At 42.1% G+C, this 25548-nt stretch overlaps 2 protein-coding genes across 6 annotated transcripts; one reads left to right on the top strand and one right to left on the bottom strand.

The window, feature by feature from the left end:
* Window positions 1–963: 963 nt before the first annotated feature.
* On the top strand, window positions 964–6349 carry asah1b (N-acylsphingosine amidohydrolase (acid ceramidase) 1b). Its single transcript, XM_084561554.1, has 14 exons — window positions 964–1110; window positions 1226–1272; window positions 2304–2394; window positions 2472–2558; window positions 2674–2752; window positions 2836–2910; window positions 2997–3042; window positions 3128–3272; window positions 3386–3440; window positions 3529–3610; window positions 4807–4938; window positions 5272–5395; window positions 5553–5609; window positions 5697–6349. Exons 1-14 carry the CDS (start codon window positions 1042–1044, stop codon window positions 5784–5786), a joined length of 1179 nt encoding a protein of 392 aa, XP_084417680.1. The 5' UTR covers window positions 964–1041; the 3' UTR covers window positions 5787–6349.
* Window positions 6350–6647: 298 nt separating this feature from the next.
* Window positions 6648–25496, bottom strand: pcm1 (pericentriolar material 1). 5 transcript variants are annotated; one of them, XM_084561495.1, is made up of 40 exons: window positions 25320–25496; window positions 23992–24106; window positions 23472–23729; window positions 22401–22727; window positions 21079–21249; window positions 20242–20361; window positions 19800–19986; window positions 19441–19550; window positions 18936–19206; window positions 18696–18846; window positions 18159–18374; window positions 17830–17996; window positions 17427–17656; window positions 17011–17153; window positions 16792–16921; window positions 16509–16679; window positions 16221–16393; window positions 15905–16105; window positions 15549–15807; window positions 15257–15402; window positions 14932–15155; window positions 14340–14520; window positions 13903–14207; window positions 13563–13724; window positions 13248–13304; window positions 12847–13019; window positions 11954–12085; window positions 11136–11265; window positions 10572–10739; window positions 10343–10440; window positions 9992–10126; window positions 9674–9889; window positions 9516–9575; window positions 9271–9424; window positions 8883–9031; window positions 8711–8774; window positions 8372–8568; window positions 7895–7987; window positions 7590–7713; window positions 6648–7392 (listed from the first exon to the last, which is right to left on the bottom strand). In XM_084561495.1, exons 2-40 carry the CDS (start codon window positions 24085–24087, stop codon window positions 7367–7369), a joined length of 6375 nt encoding a protein of 2124 aa, XP_084417621.1. In that variant the 5' UTR covers window positions 24088–24106; window positions 25320–25496; the 3' UTR covers window positions 6648–7366. The 5 variants fall into 5 exon arrangements, with proteins under 5 accessions (XP_084417621.1, XP_084417619.1, XP_084417620.1 ...); XM_084561493.1 differs by having other exon boundaries at window positions 8871–9031; XM_084561494.1 differs by lacking the exon at window positions 25320–25496 and adding an exon at window positions 24494–24634 and having other exon boundaries at window positions 8871–9031.
* Window positions 25497–25548: the final 52 nt, after the last annotated feature.

Below are 25548 nucleotides of genomic sequence, written 5' to 3' on the forward strand. Positions count from 1 at the left end.
GCCATCACTATGCTATATAAACTATAAGAGAGGGGGTAGTGTTCAACGACAAGGGTCAGAATTTATGATTATTATTTTCTTTGGGGATTCAGTTGACAGCCACTGTATGGTGCAACATTGGGCATAACTGTATTAAATGAATAAATAATAATTATAAATGTGACCAAAGGAGGGAAATTTACTTATACAAGTTGCAATGTGGGAACTACAGCGCTAGAATATTGCCTTGGCCTATGGATGGGATTACAGAACGAGCCCACCACCGGTCACAGACCCAGACGCCCAAGTGGTCAGAGTTGTGGCCTTCGTCTGCAAAATATTCCAGGACGAGACACAAAACAGCCGAAATGAGCTGAAAAGAAACCACAAATTGATCTTACACAACATGAGCAGACAGATATTAAATGACCTCAAAGATCCAAATCACGAGGTAGCTTCTCGAAACGGCTACAAAGATGGAAAACACATAAGACACAGAGTTGGTGACACCTTCCTCAGCTTCAGTGTTTGGACTTTCTAGTCTGTGCAGTGAGTTGCTTTGTTTCATAATCAGTCAAATGTGACCATAAAGTGAGTCTGTGGTTATTTTTACTGATATCAGACCAAATGTAAAGTTACTCAGGAAAAAAAAAACAGTGGTTAACAAATATATTTAGACACTATGTAAATACAAAGAGCAGGTGTCACATGAGTGGTCTTGTCGTTAATTTTCATTTCCGCATGGAAGCGACCACTTGGCCATGAAGGAGGGGTGTTTTGATCCACTTTGTTAATTCATTTATCTAAGGCTGTCGCTTGTATGGACAACTAAATTAACTCAGCTGTTCTTGTTTGTGCACGCTCGAAGACACATGTGATTAATTTCTCTTTTCATGGAGGCAAAAGACGTTTAATAGTTTTTTGAGAACTTCCTGTTTCCCCTACCGCGCGTGAAAGTGAGCGCACTGTCACGAGGTAAACAGTAGCAACTTCCGCATTAAACTTGATATAATAATAAACGGAGGCAGGGCGGACGGCACTTTAGCTGACATTTTTCCAAAAATGGGTCACCGTGTTTTTCTCTTTTTAGCGGCTTTTTTCGCCGTCGCATCGGCACAGTTCATACCGCCGGTAAGCGACATTTGTGCTTCATCATTGTGCTGTTTAGCACATTGTGTTCTCTATCTGAATTGTGTTTATGCACAGCTCCCGAAACACGGGTATTTAACTTTAATTTATTTTTCAGTACACAGAAGATTGTCGCTCGGGGATGTATCCACCAAAAGGTCCCACGTAAGTAACTCGAGTCTGCAACAGTGAAATAAATTATAATTGTTTAAGCGTTACAAAAACTCACTTGTTTGCTGAGTCACTGATTTGTTTGGTAACACCTGTTTTAACACAGAGCTCTGCTGCATTCACTTGCCCCTCGTAAATGCTGCTGCCAATGATGTGTTTAGTTGGACTTCCTGTTTATAGGCGACCTCATTAGCTGTAAATGTGATTTGTTGGCTTTTATATGTTTTAAAAATAAACTTTCAGATGTGAATCAATTAGTGGTGGTGAATGATGAGCAAATTTTCTACTTTTGGGTCCACTTTGTGCACACTCACTCTGCAAGTTATCTATTATCTTCTGTAAATACTGAGTGTTTTTTTTTACAAAATAAACCCTGATGCGAGACCAATAATTTACATATGCGAAGATATGTTGTTGTTTTTTCATCAATATGTTTGTTTGACAAATCGATAAAGCCATAATAATACATGAGTGTAGCGATAAATCATCATCAGCATGCATTTCAGACTCGGGGGCATTAGAGTATGAAAGGTGTGGCTGTTGGCAGAGCCATCCAGAATCAGCTGAGTTGTAGGTGAAGTGTAGGATCTGTTAGTTTCAGTTCTGTATATCTGAGTTTCGGCTACCGTTCTTCAATACGCCGCCAGTTGCAAGACCACCAGTTTTGGCTCAGACATTGAATTGATTAGGCGTGTAGAAAGAAAGCAATACCATAGTAAATACCAGCAGCAGATGCCTAGTGGTCTACAGGAGTCATAGATTGTGTCAATTCAATATAGATTCAAATTTAAAATTTTTAATTAAAAGTGGTGACCTCCTTTCCTGCTTTTTTTTGTTTAAATAACCTGTATAATACTCCCTTTCACATTTCCATAGCACTTGAAGGCAGCATACATTCATACCTACCTTAATTTCATTGTGGATAAATCTAATTGTTTCATCTGTATAACTGCAACTCTCTTAAGCTGAGAGTGAAGACAGAAAAGCGGATAATAACCAATACGCTCTCCGCTTTTCATTTACAGGTTCAAAAAAGCTGTCGGTTGGTACACGATAGACCTCGACTTGCCACCAAGCAAGAGATGGACGGCTCTGATCACCGAGAAAAAAACCGATGTAAGAAAAGTTAATAATAATAATTCCCCGTCTCCCAGAAAACTCCATTTGTCAACTCTCGATCTGCCTCCTTCCAGCTGGTCAACATGATTCAAACCATCAGAGACCTGGCCAACGCTTTTGTTCCCAGCGGAAATCTGATAGAGCTGGTTGACATCACGCTGGTGAGTTTACGTTATCCTCGTCTTCGCTGTGTTTCTCTCTGAACTCCTGAAACACTTCTGCTGTCGTGAAAGGCTGCGGCGTAGTGATTGCAGCTTGTTGTGAATTGCTTTGCAGCCCTTAATGGTGGACACGCTCCCGAGCCCGTTCAATGATGAAATAAAAGGGATTGCAACCGCCTCCGGGATTCCTCTTGGTAAAAATAAATAAATAGCTGAACCAGTTAGCATCACAATCTGAAACAAAACACCTCCATTCACCTCCATTTTTATAATTTAGGTGAAGTCGTCTTGTTTAACATCTTCTACGAGGTCTTCACCGTGTGCACATCAGTTGTCGCAGAAGACGACAAGGGTGAGTGGATACAGTTTAGCTTAGAATCACTTCAGTGATGCAGAATAAAGCATTAATATCTTGCGTTATTAATTATTTGCTTCCAGGAAACCTCATTCATGGCAGAAATTTAGACTTCGGCTTGTTTATGGGGTAAGAAGATCACAGCGTCTAAGCTTTAAATGTTTAAGCTGAGCCTTGGCTCCGATCGGTGAAAGCACTGGTTCCTTCTTTACAGCTGGGACGTGAAGAACAAGTCCTGGACCGTTAGCGAGAGGCTGAAGCCTCTGGTGGTCAACCTCGACTTCAAGAGAAACAACCAGACCGTCTTCAAGTCGACCAACTTTGCTGGATATGTCGGCATGCTGACTGGCATCAAGCCTGTGAGTCATTTAGGATCACCTCTGAGGACTCGGATTATCTTAAATAACGTTTTATGCTAACTAAACTCTTTAGTTTAGAAAGATTAACAAGGTTGTTCTGCTTTTTCTCCCAGCACCTCTTCACTCTGACCATGAACGAACGCTTCAGCCTCAATGGAGGATATATCGGTGAGTTATTCTGTGTTTCTCACATTATAGATGTTTTGTTTTTTTGTTGTTTTTCTTTGACTACATGCCGCTATGTTAATCCGTGCAGGAATCCTGGAGTGGATCCTGGGACAAAGAGATGGGATGTGGATGAGCTTCCTCACTCGCTCTGTCCTAGAAAATGCAAAGAGGTATCCCTCGTTAATATTCAAAGATGCACTGTGGAGTTTTTGCCACTGAGCAAACAGCAGAGCGGTGATATACGCCAATCAGCCACAACATTATGACCACCATCCTAATATTGTGTAGGTCTCCCTTGTGCCTCCAAAACAGTTGTGACTGATCAGAGAATGGACATGGTCCTTCTGAGGGTGTCCTGTGGTGTCTGGTAACAGAATGTTGTTAGTGGGGGCCTTTGGGTCCTATCACAAGATGGCCAATGTTAATTACTTCTCCTGTCAACGGTTTTAGGGGTCAGTGTTGTGGCTGAGTGGTGTATGTCCAGGACAGCAGTGTATTGAAATGTGAAGTAAAATGCTCACTTGTATACGAGAAGACAAAAGAGTCTGGTAATGCGCCCTGTGGATTTCATTATGGAGTGTGTTGAAACTGAACCAGATAACAAAATACCTCTCCTTGATGTGACGCATGCTTCTCGACAAATGCCCTATTCACTGTTAATTGTTGATACTTTAAAAGTTACTTGCTTTCAGTATCTTTTAAAACAGATGTGAAAGCGGAATCTACACATCTCGCTTTTCAGATGGCGGCCAATTATTTTATTAACAAAATTACTTCGGCAGCGTGTGACTGCATCGCTGTTATTCTTGGTCCAAAAACCAAATTTGACTGGCACGGCAGATCTTCGATGGGCGTAATAAATGCTGAACTCCAGGCTAATGATTTTATTAGGTACAAAGTTTGATGCGTCTTAAGGATTAGACATCCAATTTGCAGAGAAACGTTTTTTATTTATTTATTTATTTTTAATTACAATGACATTTCCTCTGGGCTTCTATGAAATTTGATCAAAAGTAAAATTTGAACAGTTTCAATTCAATTTTTTTATTGTATAGAACCTTTTGAAACAAGTGATGATTAATTTGAGACATCAGACGCGTTAGAAAGGAATTAGGCAATAAAAAAACACAATAATAGCAACTGAACTGATATAAAATACTAAAAATCCACTGCAATTTTGTATTAAATATTTAATGAGGAAGATTAAAACTGCAGTGTTATACAACATCTAATTGAAGTTGTCCTATATTTAATGTTTTTAAGTCATCAGAACTAAGAACTGAAGCTTACATCAGGTTTGTGGTTTGTAAAAACTGAATATGTGGAGTTCCTGTTCCAACTATGAGTCTAATCCTGTCCTCTCCAGCTACGAGGAAGCCAAAAGTCGCCTGGCTCAGACCAAGATGCTCGCTCCAGCTTACTTCATCCTTGGAGGAAACCGAACTGGACAGGGCTGCATCATCACCAGGTCCAGGGAGCTCAGTATCGATGTCTTGGAGTAAGTTCTGTAGCTTTGGCACAGATTGAGTCCTACTTGCACAATGACATGTGTTTGAGTGTCTGTGTACTTTGGTCGTTGAGGTCCAAGAGATCCTTAAAAATGGACTGATATGGAAACTAAAAGATACAATGTGATGTACTAGACGACAGAGGAATGTGAGTGAAGTCAATCAGAAGTAACTGTGTCACTGTTTATCTTGTGAAACAGTTGCTCAATCAGGAACTAATGACAGTGCTGGTTTCAGATCACCTGATTTAACTCTAAACCACAAATCGGTCGTGTCTCGTGTCGAGGCATGTGACTTTTTTTAACGTACTCATTGTCCTTCAGGATTGACCTGAAGCTGGGCCGCTGGTACGTCCTGGAGACGAACTACGACCACTGGAAGGAGCCTTTGTTCCTGGACGATCGCAGAACTCCTGCCATGAAGTGTATGAACCAGACCACACAGAAAGTGAGTTACTCATCACGCCCACTTCCCGTCTGCACAAATCTCTGTCCGAATAAAGCTGCCAATCATGACTAAGCTTTATTTTTAGAGCAAAGGTTGCAGTTGCATCAATGTTTTATCAAAGTGATTTGATCTTTTATTTATTTTTTTATTTTTTTAGAACATCTCACTGACGACCCTGTATGATATGCTCTCAACCAAACCGGTGTTAAACAAGGTGAGCCTCATCATTTATAAATTAGAAGCCAGTTAGACTCTGTGAAATGTTTTATTCTATTCCATTCATTCTACGTTGTCTTTTCAGTTGACCACGTACACAACACTGATGCAAGTATCCGAAGGCAAACTGGAATCCTACATCCGGGACTGCCCAAACCCGTGCATGCCCTGGTGATCCTCCTAAGCACTGACTCCTGAACAGTTCTGAAATGGAGACGCTGTGTCGTCAACTGGTCTTGAGACAGAATTCAAAGCTTTAAGTGTTTGCACACCAGTGTCTCTTAACAATTCATGTCGTTTTGACCTTCGAGGGGGTTTGCTTTGGGAACAATTCAGAAATACTTTAAGCTCTGATGATACTAAATCCTACTGTTTATGTTGAGGAGGGAAATCTAAACCTGTAAATATTTTTTCCTGTAATTATATTTGTATTATTTGCGGAATGACTCCATCAGTGGATCCTTGAGGCCAAAGAGAGGAATGCTAATGTGCATATAATTCAGTAAAAGCAATGTATTCTATCGTTTTTTTAATTTCTCAAATCCAGCTCTTACTTACAAAAAAAATAAAATAAAAATACTGATAACGGTTAAGACACAGACACAGGCACAGTCTGTCACTGCATGAGTACTGACCACTTCACAGAGCAATTCTGACAAATAAGTGCAGAGGACTTCTGTTTTTTTTTTTGGTTTGTTTTAAATTATGGTTAATTAATAAAAGGATTCTCACACTTGATGTTTTACTCGTGTTTTTAATGTAACCTCCACTGTGACCTGGCAGCGTGTTGAACTTAGACATCTGTGACTCTGAGTTACTACCCTGAGGATGCATATAGAGATCCGATCTCTGACGGCATTTGGAGGCGGTTTGAGTCGCATTTGTTCACATTCCTTTGGTAGTGTGAACGCACAAGCTGTCCTGAGTCACATTAAAGGCTGCCTACTCAACAGGGGGCTGTTGCTCCTGCATCAGCAGAGTTTTGCCTCATTAATTCAGAAACATTATTCACTTCCCCGGTCATAATGTTGTGGCTGATCAGTGTATGTATGTATAAAGCATTAGAGAGGTTTAAGGTCCATGTGGTAAATTCATGACAACACAATATTTGAAAGTTCCTGCATTTTATTAGTTAAAACTTCTTACTGTAGTGAACAATTTAATTACAGTAAAATCATGAGAGACTAACCATTAACAGAACAAAGCTGTATATAAACATGAGTCTGAAAGAATAAAAGCAAAGTCTGAGCTTGGAGCTGTGGTTCAGAGGAAAGCGTTCAAGCCAGAACAACTAGCTGGAGGCGGAACTTGTAACCTTATCTCTTTAGAAGTGGGACTCAAGTGCAGAAAAGACGAGCTGTACATCAGTAAGGCCGGAGCGAGACAAATAAAACATAAAAAATAGAAAAGCTCAAGTCAAACTGATCCCAGAACCGAGAAGAAGACGAAGCTGCATCTGAACAGGAGTTTCAGTACTATAGAGATTCAAACAGAGGCTTAATCAGCAGCACAGAGATAACCCCACACCCAGATTATCATTAAATCACATTAAACATTCAGGAATACAGTGAACTGAAAGGGTGGATTATGTGTAGACGCTTAATCTGTTGCGTATGAAGAAGAGTCACAGCTAATTTGTGACTAATATTATATATGCTCTTTTAAAGTAACAGATTAAAAATGAACAACCATACATCCAGAACTGATTGAGGGTGTCAATATAGTGTTAAAAACAGCAGACATCTGTAGGATCCTTTACAGATCCTGGACACCAGCCGCCTCTGCAGAACAAAACAAAACACACAATTTACTCAGAAGGCAAAGCTTCGCTATTTGTTTCCTGGATGCACACGATAGCTGCTTAGGCCTCTATGGATGTGTACAGGGCAACAAGAGGCAGTGGCTGAGCTTTTGTACCGTGACTGGCGTTCACACAAACAAAACTGTAATCTTAACTGACAAGAGCTGTAATCCATACCTGGTTCCTTCAGAGCCTGAGCGTTTCCCACCAGCCCAGTCAGCAATTCAGTGTTCCCACTGAGGATCTCTACAGACAGGTTGTTATTCTGCTGCTCCTCCACTATTCTCTTCTGAAGCGCCTCCTAATTCAACAGCGCACGCAGTGTGTCATTAAAAAAAAAAAAAAAAAAAGACCTTTTCACAGGATTTTACACTTTGACTTCCCTTTAGGTCGTGTTAAAAGGGTTTGAATAATGTTAATTCAATTTTTTTTTCATGCACTGTCAATTTTGATATTATTATTATTCGTCAGTTGTTACACACCTCACACATGACTGTAAGCTGCAGTGGTAAATCATCCACCTTGACAAAGTCTTCCTCGTCAGACTTTTGGCTCGTGTTACCGGATCCCATCTCCTGAATTGATAATATTAATGAAATTAGCACAGAGCAGCAGCAATGAAAGGTTTGAGATCATGACACATGAGGATGAGCCTAGAAGCTGGCTCAAATGCCCCCACATATACACAAAGGTTTTGTGGGGGAAGTTTAATATGCCCCGGCAAATTGTTTGGGTGTGTTCTACGCTGTGATGGAAAGAGGAGTAACAGCGATGTAGTCATACATGTCATCTGAGGGCGGCTGAATTTGTTTGGCTCTGACTGGTTGTAGGTCTTTTTACCAGACTTACATTCTGATAACAATCAAGTCTGGCTACACCAGGCAACATAAGAATGAGATAAAGACAGATATCCTGACAGTTTTCAGTGAAACCTTGCATCGTGTCACCCATGGACTTACATCTACACTGATCATGACGGGTGAGTCTGTGTCAGGGCTACTGGAGGTGGCCGGCTCCTTGGGGACGTCCTGGCAGACAGCGGAGCTTCCTTCTGAGGCAGCAGCTGCCCCCCCTGTACTCTCCTCCTCAGGGCTGTGGCTCTCCACCCCGGTATGTTCCTCTACTGTGGAATCAGTCCCAGCTGACTTGTTGATTTCTAAAAGACAAATAAAAAAAAAGCTATTTGTCTATTTGGTCTAGACAAACACTGGGTCTGAAGATTTCTATCAAACAAAAGCCAGTGTGACGTTTTGTTTGCTGGAAGGAAATTCCAACACAAAGCATCAGGAATGCCTCACCATCATCATACTCTGAACTCCTCTCTTCTGTTTTTATCTCCTGGGTTTCACTGGCTGATGGCCCCTGGAGTGCAACACAATCACACGTCAGACTGAGTAGAAGACGGTTCAATAATGAAGCTACAACTGTTGCATGGATAATCATATCTCTGTAGTTTACCGTGAGTCTGACCTCCTGCTCCGCCTGTCCATCAGCAGAAGCCTGCAAGGATGTTTGGACATCTACAGGTCCTGCTTCAAACTCCTCTATTTCTTCCTCCTCGTTCTCATCCTCTCCGCTGCCATAGTTTGTCAAGGCCTGAGTCTCTGCTTTGGAAAGACCTGAAGAGCAACAAAGAAACACTGATGTACACTGGGGTCCAAAAGTCTGAGCCTGCATTGGAAATCTGTCATGTTTTCATGTACATTTGGAAATATCCTGAAAGATGAAACAGTAGTGTAAATGAAAAAGAAATATTGACGAATCTACACTATTTCTAGTCAGCAGTCAAAGCTCTGGCCATGTTGGCTCCAAGATGGCAGGTTCTCCAAGATGCTGAAACAACCCACGTTTCACTTACTGATTGACAGCGGCAATCCCTGTCTGTCCCTTTCATCCTCGTCTTCCTCTTCAACTTCTGAAGCTTCGCTGCTCCTGTTGTTCTTCATCTCCGTCTGCAGGTAAAGCTCCTGGAGAGAAGCAGCTCCTGCTTCCTGCTCAGCTTCATCTTGGTCCTGAAAGAAAGTGAGAGGCGTTATTGATAAATAAATTGCTGGTGTATTCAATGGTATCGTGAGTTTTATCGTTAGTATAAAAATGAGCTACCTTGTCTTCATCTGTGTATGTTACAGAATTTGATTTATCACCACCACCAGTTGCATTTTCCTAATTGGAGGAATAAGTGAACACAAAAGTGGACTTAGTCCATCACATGAATATAATATGTTTACAATAGTAGGAGAGTAGGAAAACAAACAACTAACCTTTACACTGTACTTGGTTTTAATTGGTTGCTCAGCCCTCTTCTTATTTTTCTGTTTGGCTGCTAAAGCAATGTTGTTGCTGCTGCTGCTGCTGTTGTCCAAATCCTGCATGAGCTTGAAGAAAGCCAGTTCATTGAAGAGGATCTCTGAGATCTCCACCAGCAGATCCTCTCCACAGTCCTTCAGGGTACGGCCCACAAATTTACTCAGAGAGTCCTGGACCAAAATGAAACAGAAGAATGTCACAAAGGCTATGTTTTTATTTGATCTGCTGAAAGCTGTATAGGCTGCATTAGAGGAAGCGTTGACTGGTCATACCTGCAGTATTCCTCCCAGCTGTCTGTGGAAAAAGCGTACAAACTCTTTGCTCTCATCATTTTGCTGGGTGAGAGTGAGGACCATGCGTCGCACAGACGTCAGCAGCTGAAGGGAGCACACCTCATCCATGTTCTCCTAGGAAAAGAAAAGTTGAGCATTAAGAGTGATTCTTTAGTAACTGAATAGTCAGTGCTAGAGCCGGCACTGGCAATCAATAGAGCACACTGACCCTCCATAAAGACAAACCAATTTTTTAATATTACAATCTGAAGTGAGGATTTCAGTCAATTATTTATTTATTTATTTTTTATCTACAATCCACCTCATAGCGCCTTATGTTGGTTATCCTACCTTAAGGAAGGGAATGACTTCTGTCATGATGGCTTTGATCTGACGATCCAGCTGCTGGGTGTCAATCTGAGGGCAGTGCACATCACCCGCTGCACCTCCTGCTCACACGTAAAAAAAAAACACTGTTGCGTTATACGGAAATTCATTCATTTGAAAGCAGCCAAAAGAAAGCCCACGACTCGTTTCTACAGGTCTTTGCACATGTACACAGGCAGGGTCATGTGGGTACCTTCCACTGGTTCAGCAGGGTTAGCAGAAGGACGTTCAGCATTTGAGACTTCAGAACCGCCTGCACCTGCAGTGCGGGCGTTGCAGGGGTTAAACTCAGCTTTAAGCTTCATGCGCTCATACTCCCTAATCCTGGCCAGAGCCTTGTCTAAATGAATCACCGTGTTGCCTGTCAGAGCAGCACAGAAAGGAGAGCAAGGAGAGACACAAATGGGATCAGAAAAGTTCAAAATCAATGAAGCAAGAGAAAAGAGAGCAATGGATTTCAATGCATTTGAAACCAGGTTTACACTAGAAGATCAAACAAAGTATGACAAACCCTATATTAATCTATAATGCCAAAATCTGAGAGCTAGAATGTTCCTTTGCCAAAAAGTCCTATTCTGTAAGGTGGTAATATCCTTTACTTTGAGTATGTACTATTGATCCTGAAGTGTAAACCTGTTAGTTTACCAAGACAAGCCCTGAGAAGCCCTGCTGAAAAAAGTGGGAAAGGGTACCAAACCTGCTGTAGTTCAAGGCAGTAAGCAAAGCATTTCAGTGCTTAATACATGTTTAACTATACCCAGGTCATCGTTAGCAAACGGTTCCAGGTTGGAGGAGGTTGACATGGTGCTTTCATTATCCACAGACTCTGCATCGTCCCTTTTCTTCATTAAGTGATGTGAAAGCCTCAAGTTCTTCTCCACCACCTCCTGAAACAGATGAGCATTCTGTGTTGATGGACGCACACACACACAGCGTACTTCTTACATTCACCCGTGACTACATCCACAACCCCCCTTAAGAATCCAGAGAGGCAAGAGAATTTACAGCACATACAATAAGATGCAATGGTGGCTTCCCTTTCCATTGTCCCAACATGGAAAATCAGACATTTCATCCATCATTCCTGAACAAAAGCATCATTTAGACAGACAAAAGGCTTGGCTCCCAATTAGCACAACTCTGGGGACCTTGGACTAGAACAAAGAACACATGTCTGATCTGGCAAAAGAGACACGGAGAGAGATCAGGGTCATTTTTTATAGACGGGCTTCTGAAGCCTTGCTGTCAAGTCGAATTCAAAGACAATGGAAATTAAAAAGAGACAATAAAGAAAGACATGGAAGGATGAAAAGAGACGAGGCAGGGAGGGAAGAAAGGAGACGAGGCTGAGTGAAATTAATGATAGATGTATTGAAATGTAGAGAAGGAAGCATGTAGAAAAAAAAAGGCATGAAGGATAACAATGAGGATTCAGAGAAAGGCAAGGAACAGACAAATCCTTTAAGATGGAGACAGAAGTGAAACACAGAGCAAGAAAATAAAGAGGGAAAAAAAAAAAACAAATACAAGAAGGTGTGAGAAACTCATACTGGGAAGCAATAATGTGTCTCTTACTGCATCACTGGTAGTCAGGCTCTCACTGGGTGTGAGCTCAGACTGAGAGCCTGCAGCCCACACCACGGGACCAAGGGGGGGCAACTGGTCCTCAGTCGCACTCTTATCTGCAAGGTGCCGGGTTACTATGTCCTGTGCCAAACACAAGGAGAAGGTGTTTTAAGTGTGAGCTGAAATATTGAAGAAAATATTTCATGTGAAACATCAAATTATTGATTCTGATTTCAACGTTGATCACGCAGAGTCACATTTCAGATTACTCCACAAAAACATTACAGCTCTCAAATTCAAACAGGTTTTATTCCCATGAGTGTAACATCACGTCTAAAGCCGAGTAAGACATCACTGGATGTTTTATACTTTGTATAAAATGATAATCATAAAATAAATACTTTCAAGAATAGAAATAGTTTGAACATATAGATATAGACCAACAGAAAATGACAAAATGGAAGGAAGGAAGAGACTTTTTTCCCCTGCAGTTGCTTTTACAGCCGTTTGTTTCCACCAGCCTCATGACTACATTCCAAAAGTACTCTTGTCCTCCTCTTTAACAGTTTCTCATTGTCTCCTGCGAGTCTGGTCTGCACAAAAACCAGAGACATTCGCTCTCTCTCTCCCTCTGTGACTTCTCAAATATGAAGGTTTAATATAATAAAGACAGACCTAATGTCTGGAAAAAGCCTGTTCGATCAAAATCTTATTTTTAATAAGTCATACTTTGAGATATTCTGTGCCGTCTTCCAAAACAAAACACGTTCCATATTCTATTTAGGGGCAGGTGAAGTATTAAAGCAATCATCCAAGCCCAGAATAAAAGGATATTCAAATCAGATTCAAACTCCAGTTGAACATTTACACAAAATATCAGTAAACAGAGCGTCTGCACTCACCTGTAAGGAGTATAGTGCCCTCTGGCGTAAATAATCTGTGTTGAGCAGCTGCAGTTCGTGGAAGAGCTCAATGAGAAAGTGGGGTCGTGACTCATTCTGCGATATCAAAGTAGCCACCTCAGAGTAAATGGTCTCCCTCAGCACTTCGAAGAGGGAGAAGTCACTGCTTGCATCTGCAATTTCAAGATTTTACAAGGTGAGATTTTGATGGGCGTTTACAGCTGTGAATAAAAATAACACATTAAGTTGAGTGTGTCCAAATTTGAGTCTTTGTTTTCAAAAGCAAAGACTCAAATTTAGAGGTTTTGGTTCAGATTAAGCCAAAAGAAAAAAAGCCCATGCATGGGATGGTTAGGTGACATCAAAACCAAATGATGCTCAAACTTGTAGGATGAAATTACCTGGTGCTTCTGTGCATGCAATTCTGTTAGAGAGGAAGGGTGTTCTCCAAGCATAGGCTGTGAGTAAGATAAATTAAAAGTGACAAAGTAAATTATCCCAAACTTTAAATTAAACCCATGGCCAGGACAAATGCAGGTAAATTATGAAAAGAACAAGATGTTGTATTTACAGAAAACAAACATTCTGCTGTAAAATGATATTGATAGTAAATAAAAACATCTAATGTGAATAACAAATGTGTACACAGAAAAACAAAGCACAAACAAAAAAAAAGGTGAAAAGCGTGGGTGCCTAAATTTGGCAACAGGTAGTACCAGAGGAGAGGTCATTTCGTTTGCTTCCGAGCTTAGTCTTGCTGTCTAGTTTTTCTTGAGTCAGCTTGTCCAGGAGACTCTGGTTCTGATCCTTGTGATGGGACGGGGCTGCCCTCTCCTGGGCAAAGTCTGCAGTGCTGCTGGCGCTGTCACTCTCACGGCCTGAGGGAGACATGGGTGACAAAAAGATACACAATCATAATATGTCTCTCATTAACTATTTGCTAGTTTGGTTAAATGCAGAAAAAAAGCACCAAAGGTTAACACTTTTGCAATTCAATGTAAATTAATACAATTTTTTTTTATGATTTTTAATAGGGCACCAATTCCGCTTTAATACCTTCACTGTTCTTGCCGTGCCCCTTGCTCCTCTTGCGTCGGTTCTTGGGAGTCTTGCTCCTGGAGGCCAGGTTGGCTTGTGCCGAGGCCTTGCGCCCAGTCTTGTAAGTCTTTGTGATGGTGATGGGATCAACCGGATCAGGTAAGCTGCTGAAGCTTTCCTGTGACGCCTTGTCAAAGTCTTGAGGTCGTGCGTGGCGGTTGGCAAATGAGGGGGAGGAAGAAGGAGACTCTTGGGGCTCATTCTTAGATGGGTGATGCCAGACGGTATTGTTTGTGTAGGTGCTGTTAAGCCAGCCAGACGCTCTAAAGGGAGTCACGTGGGAAAAGAAAGAGATGAGTAACAATGCTCCACATTCATCTTCATGTTCTGTAACCGCTTAGCAATGTTCGGCCAATAAATACAAATATATTTTCAGGTAAAAATGATGGACATACCCTCTTTCTGTAGTGGTGTTAAGAGGAGAGCGTTGCACCGGAGGAGGGAAACTCATGTACTCCGTTTTAATTGAAGTGTTGGGGTCCAGTTGCTGCTTGTGATGTTCAGGAGAAGTCTGACCTACTGCACCTTGAGGAAACTCACCCATGGATGCAGGGAATAGTGGATATAGGTTAAAGCCTTTAGGGGGAAAGAAAAAAGGAAGAAGACTTAATTAGATTAGGAAGTTAATGGTCCAAAAAAATAGGTCATGAAATAAGGACTTTTGACATTTCACTGCTGCACAACTGAGTCACTTTATTATTCTTTGGTTAATACACTATCAAACGCAATACTATAATACAACTAATAATAGCAGGGCAACACTGATAACACAACATTTCTGTGTGTTTTACACCTAATTTATTTGTGGAACATTCCTGTATTTTGTTAACACAGGACATATTTGAGGCAATGCTTTATATTTTATAGATGTAAAAGCCTGGTCTTATGAGCTTCAAAAATACTTGTCTATTGCTTCCACTATACAGCATTCCACAGTGAGTTTATAGGAGAATTAAGCACAAGAGCTAATAAATATATATGTCATACCGGGAGGGAATGGGGATACGGCAGAATTTGACATGTTGTTGGCAGAAGGATGCAAGGTGGAGGAGAAGGGGAGGAAGACACCAGGAGAGGCTGCGGGGCCAGAATTGGATTCTTGGGATGAGCCCTGCTTCTGTGTTTGCCAACCTGCTGCAGAAGAGGAATGCGGCTGCTGCGCCTGCTGCGCCTGCTGCTGGCGAAGGAGGTCGTTAAGGACCTGCTTTAGTCTAAGATAAAAAAAAAAAAAGTGACAGGACAGAGAACATTTTGTAAGATCTACAAGTTGATAGAAATAGAGCAGTACACTTATTCATGATATTGTTTTCACCTTTGCACATTGTTTTGCTGCCAAGCTAGCTGTGTGTAGCACTGGTTGAGCTGGTGCATGACCAGGTGGACCTGTGGTGATGATAAGTTGTTTGGTAACACGCTGTACTGACCGGTGAGCAGAGTTTGCAACATGTAGGACAGTGTCTGTGGAAAAAGGAGCAAGACAAAAATAACATTTGTTAAGGACTTGTTTACCAAAGATAAATTGATTGGGCCAAGCCAAGGGCTGGACAGAAAGCTATTGTGAAGGTCATTCAGTGTCTGTACATGTATTTGTTGAGTGCACTAACCTGCTGGTCTTGCAGGAGTGTCTGACACATGCTGGTACTGAAGTCCAACTGTCTCTGCAACTGGCTGACTTGTTCCTGCCAGTGGCCCGAGCCCTCGGCAAAGGAGAGCTCAGACGCCCAGCGCAGGTTCTCCTGCCGCTGTGTACCTCCATGCTGGCTCGAGGACTGGTTCAAACTTCTGGACTGCTGCTTGGCCTTAGTCTTGTTATGAAGATGCCCACTACCCTCACCTGAAAAAGCTGCTGGAGGCTTCAGATTACTGGAGACGAAGGAAAAACAAGAACATGGATTTAGAAGACAGAATATAGACATAACTGGAAAGTTTCACAGATCCTTATTCCACAACTTGGTCTGACCTTCCTGGGTTCTTCCTATTACTGTAGGAGCACTGGTTTCTGGTGGGTGAGTAGACATGGATGTCATCATCAGAACTGCTCTCTGTGCATTCCTCCTGCTCCTCTTCCTCCTCTGCATCAATCTCTGAGTGATATTCATCCTCTTCGTCATCATCGTCATCCTCAAGGTGACAGGGAGTGGAACCCCAGGTAGCCATTGTTCTAATAAGTTGTTAAAAAATAGTTTTAGTGCTCTGCTATCCAAAGAAAACAGAGCACAAGCTCATATTCATTTAATACTTGATGAGACAAGTCCATAAAGTAAAAGGTCACCTACCTTTCATCCCTACTGACAGACTGTGAGGCTGTAGGAATGCCTTCTTGGTCTTGGCAGGAAGAGTCACCAAGACCGCTACGCCGCTGGTGCTCAGCCATCAAGGACTCCAAGTGCTTTCTGCGCTGTCGCAATTCTTCACGCAAAATTTGATGGCGACGCATTTCTGACCAAAGCTGTTGGCAACACAGCAACATAGAGAATTGGTCAAAAGACAAGGCTTGCTCTCAAAGTGTGACTAGATGTAGCTAAAACTCAGTAGAGCGTGTTTTGATGTGTAAGGTCTGTCACCTCATTGTCAGTGACTGAAGAAGTAGCTGCTTCTGGAGCAGTGGGTTTGAGCACAGCTGAGTTGGTTTTGGGTCCGCAGGATGAAGAAGCCTGGACGGTGGCAGGAGTGGAAGCTGCAACTGGAGCCTTCCTCAGCAAACCCTGCTGACTCACTGTGCTGGACATAGATGACTGCAAAAGGCACCAGAGGAAACTTTTTTTAACACTACTGTTAACACTTTTGCTTCTTTCCCAAAGCCATACGTAGGATGTTTTTATATGTGTGACTGAATGATTCAAGTACCTGAAGGTCAGGACAAGCCCACTGCAGGTCCTGGATCTTGCCTTGGATTTCAATAAGCCTCTGGCGCTCTTCATGGAGCTGCTTCAGCTCCTGCTTCTGCTGACGCAACTTCTCTTCATACAGCTTCTCCCTGACAGAAAAATAGAGCAGCGTGGATGTAATGTAAATGATACCCAGAAGACCTGTACGAATTCTCAGACAGACTTTTGAAATTGTTACCTGGCCTTGCTTGACAGGGTAAGGTCTCTGGGACTGGATTTAGATCCTGCCCCCAATGTCCCAGGCACAGGAGTTCTGGTGTTATTTGGCTGCTGGTGCAACGTTTCATCTTCATTAGCCGTTGTTCCATCTGTGTCATCACTCTGGATACAGACAGATTTTGACTCCGTGTGTTATTATTGACGTGAGATAAAACGTACTCGAACTTCACTGCTGTTTCACACTGTTGTTTAAATGTGTTTTTCTTACTACACTAAAGTTTCAGCCAGGACAACAACAGCATGCTGGTATAGTTAGTCTTAAAAATGGTCTGCCAATGTGTGATATGTATCACCAGATGTTTTAACTGACATGTCTTTACAGCTAGAACTGGCAACATCTCTGCTCACACTGTAATATTCTGTCATCTACCTCACCTGAACCATGGCCACCAGTTCCTGCAGCTGCCGGAGTTTTTGCTTTGCTGTTTGGCGATGAACCTTCTGAGCAAAACTTGCATCGTTCCCAAGGCTGCTCCTCCGACTGGACTCTGATGCCTCACTGTCTGCAGCCACAGCCTGTGCCCCTTCGTCATTATCAAGGCCATCATCATCCTCATCGTCATCCTTCACCTGATTATAGGGAATGTCCCTATTGTACTGGCACTCTAAACGAGAACAGTTTCTATTAAAATGTTTTGCCTCTTTCAGAATTTGGCATTTACATAAATGTCCAACTGCATGCTCCTGAATCACATCACAATTCTTCAGAAATAGAAACTACCAATCTTACAGAACAACAGTGAGAATGTCAGGTGTATCATTGTGTGCATAAGCGTACCTATGACTGACGGGGTGTTGAGACTGCGGAGGTTGGCTGCTGACCGGTTATTGATCTCACACTCTGTGTTGAGTCTGCCCTCCCGGTTGTTAGTGACACTACTCCTGACACTGCGCCCGTTGGTCAGGCTATTCAAGTCTGCCCAGTTGCCACTACGATGTGGGTTTCTAAAGAAATAGGATCCATAACTGTTAAAGTTACATGCCAGCAGTAAAGTTATACACTTAACAGATGCTTATTACTATCACATTGTGACTTCAAGCCAAAGACCACAAAAAATTTCCCTTCTGACTAATTTAGCCATTCGTTTAATAACTTAATTATCTCACCTGATGTTAGTTACAGGCTGGCGGTTCTCCTGCTCCGAGTCAAACATGGTCTCAAACATAGAGCCGTCTTCGGTCTCATCTTCCTCCTCCTCTTCCTCATCATCATCCTCTTTCACATTCTCATTGACCGCGTCCACCATCATATCAGAGGTCTGCTCGTAGTACTGAACCAGTTCCCGCAGCTCGTTCAAACGCTTGTGGACCTCCTTTAGCTTCCTGTAGGAAAATGTGAATGAAGTGTGAATGTACACCAGGTTTAATAATTTAAAAGGTTACGTGACACGGCACGACAACGTCTTTACAATTCGTTCGTCTACAAAAGGTCCAAGTACAGACACCTACAGAAAAACATCCCGGAGGTTGAGTGTCCTGTTTCACAATACTGTAGCAAAGACTGAAAGTTATCAACAGGAGACCATATACTAGGTTTTGAGGCTGCACGGTTATACTACACCACCCCCACTCTTTTCAACACACTATTGATATTTGACCTGCCTATGCAACTGCTTCAAGCTGTGTGTGTGTTTTTGTGAGTACCTCAACTTGTCTGCAGAGTGGGAGCTGTCCTGTTGTTGTGTGAGTGGAGGATGAAAAGAAGTGGAAGCCACAGCCCCATTAGAGCAGACAGCAGATGGACAATCTGAAGATCCTCCCATACTCCGACTGAACCGTGCTGACAAGCCACGACCTGAAAGAACAATGAGGGAAGCAATTCATCCATATATCATGAGGATCAAAGACACATGATAACTACATAAAGGCTAGAAACAGTCTTACACGAATTATTATTGAGTGTCTGGTCTCTGAGTGAATGCAGTTCCTGGAGGATCTTGTCCATAGTTTGCTTTTTGTCTTGGAGTTCTTGGAGCTTGGTGAGTTTGGCACTGGCAGCTGTTGCTCCAGTGTCTAGACCAGTGTGTGGGCCAGAGGCAGAGTGGAGGAGAGGCCTGTGTTGAGGTGGAACAACCTGGGGAGCCCTAGACCAGCACACCTCTCTGGATAGGGAAAGACTCTCTGCTTGACGACGGTTATCTGGCACTGCTTTAGTCTAAAGAAAAGAAAAGAAAGTTGATATGTCTTGTCAAATAAGAAACATACCAAGGCTGCTATCATTGCCAATCATAGTATAAATAAATATCTTATCTCATAAATATCTTAAGACACTGACATAATATTGTAATAGTGAAGTGTTTATCATGGATAATTATTAAGCATATGAGTCAGTAGACAGTGTCTATAAATCATGGAGAATATGGAAGCCCTGTTGCAGTTTCTACTGTACCTGAGAGTCATGTAGCTGGTTGTGGAACCGCTGGATCAAATCATTTAACTCATCATTCAGTTCTGATGTGATGCTCAGACCAGAAACACTACCGGTGGTTTCTGTGACAACTAATGACAACAACAACAACAATTGTGAAAAAACAAGAAATGTTTTGTTTAAATCATTGCTCCTGTTAATTCAATTGATTGCAACGGACCTGTAATTACTGCATCTTTGTGTACGAGAAAAGCGAGGTATGCTACTTTTTGTTCTAAAAATATATACCAGAATGATGTAGATGGCCCCCCTCAACCCCACACACACACAAATAGTCTGCACATACTGTGAAGATGTCACCACGCAAGTGTATATCTCACCCGTGTCTTCAATAACAGCAAGTGCCTGTTCTGCACTGTGCTGCATGGCCATTAGTGCTTCCTGTCTGCCCTGCAGGGCCCTGAGCTGCTCCTGCTGCTCCAGCATCTTCTTCAGCAGCTCGTGCTGCTTGCGCAGATTCTCCAGTTCTTCCTTCTGGTCAGTCCGCACAGCTTCTGGCCTGCCACCCTGCAAAATTCAGACCCGTACCATTAAAAAAATAAATAAAAAAAGTTTTTAACCAAAGAGTCTACCAAAATCAACACCTACTCAGATGAAATGTTAGAAGAGCTTGCTCAATTAAAAGAAGAGTTTGATTTATATTTCCAAATCTGAGAATTTAGCACAGAGTGTGTGTTGTCAAAGGAAAAAATAGTGCAAAAGAGAATTAGCATGGATGGAAAATGGCACATTTTATGTAAATATGCACAAAAATGTACACACGGTTGCATTTGAAGCATCTGAAGACCGGACTTCAATGTTAAGAGAGGTACTCTCCGCCAGTGAACCTGAGCCAACTGCTGAGTCCAGTGTCCCCACATCATCATCCTCATTCTCCTGAGCCTAAGGAAATGGTAGAGAAAACAGCAACAAACATCAAAAAAAAAGTGCTGTCAAATAACTGTTATTATCTACAAACACAGATAAAAATGTGCTTATGCATCAGTAGAAAGGTCAGGACAAGCCCCTATCAGTAGATTTAAAAAAATGGTGTTCAGTGTGAAAAATCAGGAACCTGTTACTAATGTCAGTAATTGAAGGATCAGTTCAGTAACATTACTTGGTTGTCTGAAAACATATCAAAAAGCCTGACATTAGTCATACAGCACATCTACATACGCTGGCTAAAGTAAATCACTTAGCAGACTGGAACACCTCCCTAGCTTTTTGCCCCCTCGAATCTACATGGATTTCATACTTAGCCTTGGAAATTCAATAGATATATACTGTATGTAGTTCAGAAAAATGCTGAGATCACATTTAAGAAAAAGTGGCATGTCAAGTTTTCAAGCTTTAACATGAAATGAAACACGACCCAACTGTGGAAGTGTTTCAGGTCACAGCGAAAGACAGACATTAAGAATTCATGCATGGCAGTTTGCCAAGATAACAGCAGAAGCAGGTTCGATTTCAGTTATGAATTAGCTAGGGGACATCCTTTGCACATGACAGAACACATTTGTCTAAAATAATATAATTGTGTACATCGCAATAGAAAAGCTCAAACGTACATTCTGGGAAAAATATATGTGAAACTAGACAAACAATGACCTGACTTACCAACATTTTCTGCAAGAACCGTAAATAGGACTTCTCCTGCTCCTTGAGGTGATCAATGAGATGAGAAAGACGCTCCACGTTGGCCGGCACATCATTCTTTTCCACCAGGTCATCCCGCATGGAGCTGGCCTTACTGATGTACTCCCGGATCTGTACCAGTTTGCTCACCACCTGAGGCCGTTTAAAAAAAAAAAAAAAAAAAAAGGAGGAGGAGGAGGGTGGTGTATGGGTGTAGGTTTCGGAAGGGAAATGAAGAGCAGACAGAGAAAGACGTAAGGAAAGGTGAGCGAGCATCTGTAGCGACAACGCAGACTGGGCTTAACAAGGGCAGAAAGGGGGTTGGGCGCAAAACTCACTGGGCACCAAGGGCGGCATATTTATAAATTGCCCTAAATACAGCTTAGTTTCAGCTGCACTAGCTCTCCCTCACTTTCATCCTAGTTCTGGTTTCTGAGAGTAGTCTGGAGTGCTGTGATACACAGACAATGCCACGTGTACATCTGAAAGGGGACTTGAAGATTGTGAAGTTTGAATTAAATGTGAAATGAGTGTCATTCAGAACAGTTATGATAATTGACAAAAATAATACATAAAACTAATTCACTGGGTCTTAGTCCTACTTAACCATGATACCAAACAAGGTTTATATTGGTTTTTGGTCTATCACCTTCAGTACCACAACCTGCTAGGCTGGACTAGGCTGTGTTTTTGCTGGTGGTGCTACATATCTCCTAGCACCCACCATCATATGCAGTTATTCTCAGTGTATCTCGTCTTCCTAGTCACTCCTTAGATTATATTTGGTAGAGATGCAAAGAAGTTTGCAACATCCCCAGGGGATCAATTCATGTTAATTTGAGTATAACACCAGATCATTTCACTTTTCACCTCATTATGAAGGTTTACACGCACACTAATATTCCAAATAATCGCTCAATCAGAACAAAAATCCCACATGTAACCAACTCTACCCCATTAGGAAGGAATTTTCAGATGTAATGATGATTAGTTGAGCAAAAAAGTATTAGAGCCTTACAACCACGTGAATGCTTTGTCAATCTGTGCAACTTTCACCAGGTGGTTAAAATACATAGATAATAAATTACCGGAAGGATGGAAACATGGCAGTAGCAAAACAAAACAGCAAAAAATTAATAAAGCCAGAGTGTTAACACATACATCTTATCGGATGATTTATTTAGCACCTAAATCTCACCTCATCCCGTCTGTAAATAGCACCCACTCAATCCTCTAGACTCCCAAGACATCAAGTGGAACTTTAACAAGAGCTGACTATGGCCTTAGTAACAACAAAGCCTTACCTGGCTGCTGTCTATTCTTGGCTCTTGTCTCCCATATTCTCTGTGCACTACGGCCCCTCTCTCTGCGCCACCACGACTTAGCCTTGGAGAGTCCTTGATAGGAACCACCGGGGTTAAAGCGTCCCTGAGTCCTGGGCTCTGCTTCTTAGTTTCCTTGGTGATAGCTGGGGTGGCAGGGGCGGAGGAGGAGGGAGGGAGCAGCTCCCTGCTTTTGTTAGTGTTTACATGAAGAGGTAGGAAGTTGTATGGTTTCTTGTTCTCTCCAGCTAGCTGGCGCTGGTTGTTGGCAGCCGTGACACGCCCCTGGGAGTCACTGCCGATGCTCCTCTGAGTAAAAAAAAAAGATACAATGCAAACAAATTAAAACTCAAGGTCCTGTGCAAGTTCTTTTGCAAAGAGTTAAGGTTTTTGTTAGCCTCCATTTTGTCTGTACCAAACCTCTCCTTTCAACTGCACAGATTTTTAAGCCACAAAAAGTAGATTTATTTTTTCCAACAAGCAAGCATACAGGTATCTAATTGTGACTTTTATTACCCCTAGTGCCATACTTATACCTTTTCACTGTGTTGTTTTGTTTCCTGCTTTCAGAGTTCTCACATTTTTGTGTACCGCTCTGCTATTCTACCACTCTCAGCGATGCGGCAGAACAAGGTCAGCAAAACAACTCTATATCAAATAATGAAAAATATTCCGCAATCTCTTCCTATATTAGCTGACGGCGCACCACAGCAGTGCAGTGGCATTTAATCACAGAACGAGAGCTAAACCTTTTCGTTTTTTATTTGACAGCGTGATAATTGTAGCACAGTGGACAAAGGTTTTTTTTGAAGCAATTATCATAGTAATATTGGAAAGAATAAGTCAGGCAAGGTATACTGTATTACTGCACACATGGAGCCAGCCAAAACAACATCACCTTAGACAGGACTGAGTTGGCATGTCGTTATCAGTAAGCCACCCAAGCTTACCCACCATTATGTCAAATTACGTATTGTAGTATTCCCGGTACACAAATTAAAAACATGCCGACTTAGAGCAAAAAAAAAATAATCAAATACAGCAGCATTTTACCTCATCCAGGTCTGTAAAATTGATCCTCTGACGGAGTTTGTCTAGCTCAGCCTGGTCTGGGACAGACATTTGGGTGGTGTATTTGATGTGTGGGAAGGAATGAGGAGTGCGTGCTCTCCTGCGACCGGCCCCAGGGGTAGACTCCGGCGAAATATCATTAGTCAGGCGGCTCTCCACCACTGCACAGACAGACACCGACAGCTTTTTCTTGTTCTTCTCCGAAGATCGATTGGCTTTCTTCTGCTGTACACCCCAATCCTGGTTAAAACAAAAAACAAAGGCATTTGCATTGTTACTCATTATGCATGTTTACACATAAACAGTTACCGTACAGTACTTACAGTTGCACTGATAACATCTGATAGCAAAAAGATAATGAGCTCTATGTAACAAAGCAATGACTACTTTACAGTTTGAATTATGAAGAAATTGCCTGCAAGTGTTGTGGTTCCCCTCGAGTATGGTGAAAGTGAAATTGAATGTTTAAGATATTTCTAAGGAGGATTTGGCCGGTTCTTACCATGTTGTTGAGCCTGTCTTCCAGACTGCCATTGGTAACAGGCCAGTTGTGCAGGTCCTCTGCACTGTCATCAAAAGGAGTGCCTCCGGTTGCCATGTCACCCACTTACAGCTTGCTGAAATCCACAACAAAATAAATACGGGTCAACACACAGAAACAACTGAACAAAAGGCAGGTTATGCACGTAAAAAAGTATAACTAAAATGACATGCAAAGTTAAGGATTCACAATAAACAATGAACTACAGCGCACACTGAATAAACTAAGACTTCAACTATTTTCAAAACATGTACAGATCTCTTTCTGATAGTTCATAACAGCAAACTTAACCTCTGTGAAATGGGCTACTTGGTTGATTAATAACATCGTAGTAGCCGCCATACGTTAACTGATGTTGCTAACCGGTGCTGACATTAACGGACACCGCATTTATGAGCCCACTACAACTGTTACAGCTAACGTTAACGGATGACGCTAAAGCAGCAAATGCGTCGGCTCTTACCAACAGGAGTTAACTTCGAGTAACGTTACTTGCTCAATGCCAACCGGTTTGTAAACATCGGCAGCGTTGCGTTGGTCGTGTAACCGTGCTTTCTTTTTTTTTTTTGTGTGAGCCGTCTATTTGAGCTAGCAGCCGTTGGCTTTAGTGTGTGGCCCGCTCGGTTTCCCGGGGAAAGGTACCAGACATTCCCTCCCCCGCGAGGCGACTTAGCGCGAGCTTTCTGTTCAGTTGCTGCTCCCCGCAGGGACCCAGGCTAACGTTACCTTAACACAGGGAAAGTGACGCCACAGCAACCACTTTAGCTCTTGTAGTTAGCCCAGTTAAACCCTCAAAGCCAGAGCACATAGCTTACATGTTAGTGAACTTTCCTAGCAAAACATTTGCGACCCAGTTCCGTCCCGCAATCGCCATGGCAACACTCAATAACCCCACCAATCTGCACCGTTTAACATTGACGCTAGCCCACACAAAGCAAAACATTATGCTAACAGTCGCCGAAGTTGTCAAGAATGCTGATGTAGCTGGCTAATACCCAATGGCTGGCTAATAGCTCGCTTCCAGCTGCTCACAAATGAGCTAACTTTAGATGCTTGGGGTAAAAGTTGAAGCAAATAGTCATCTTGAGTAACGTTAGCAAAGCCGAACTTTAATCTGAGAAGTGGTGTTATTGCCTCACTAAGACACGATATACACACCGCAAAGACTAATTAACATTAACGCAGCTAACAATAAACGTAGCCAATTAAATACTGTCTTCAAGTCAGGTTGTTAAAACTGCTTGCTAGGATAGCTAGCTTGCGACATAAGATAGGAAACGAGATGTTACCATTCAGAGCCTGAAACGGAGGACGTGTCGTTGCCTAGCACCTCGTACACTTCAGCAGAAGTTTTAAATAACCTGTCTGGGTCTTATAAAAGCCATTTGATAAATAACAATCACTGATAATGTTTCATCGGTCCCCAAAATGTAGCTTCTAATGAAAGTGCTTGTAGCCTGATATAAACACTCCCAAACAGCAGGTGGCGGTGTACGTTGGTAATGGCTACTGGCTAAA

Source organism: Chelon labrosus (assembly GCF_963514085.1).
Source record: "Chelon labrosus genome assembly, chromosome: 2".
Lineage (NCBI taxonomy): Eukaryota > Metazoa > Chordata > Actinopteri > Mugiliformes > Mugilidae > Chelon > Chelon labrosus.

What these genes read in the sequence shown, in the direction of transcription:
- asah1b (XM_084561554.1), top strand. Translation starts at nt 1,042, where the DNA reads ATGGGTCACCGTGTTTTTCTCTTTTTAGCGGCTTTTTTCGCCGTCGCA. An exon ending in TATCCACCAAAAGGTCCCAC is followed by an intron (nt 1,273 to 2,303) that starts GTAAGTAACTCG and finishes TTTCATTTACAG; the next exon opens with GTTCAAAAAAGCTGTCGGTT. An exon ending in TCACCGAGAAAAAAACCGAT is followed by an intron (nt 2,395 to 2,471) that starts GTAAGAAAAGTT and finishes GCCTCCTTCCAG; the next exon opens with CTGGTCAACATGATTCAAAC.
- pcm1 (XM_084561493.1), bottom strand. Translation starts at nt 24,087, where the DNA reads ATGGCAACCGGAGGCACTCCTTTTGATGACAGTGCAGAGGACCTGCAC. An exon ending in CAGCAAAACAATGTGCAAAG is followed by an intron (nt 15,156 to 15,256) that starts GTGAAAACAATA and finishes TTTTTATCTTAG; the next exon opens with ACTAAAGCAGGTCCTTAACG. An exon ending in GAGTTCAGAGTATGATGATG is followed by an intron (nt 8,569 to 8,710) that starts GTGAGGCATTCC and finishes TTTGTCTTTTAG; the next exon opens with AAATCAACAAGTCAGCTGGG.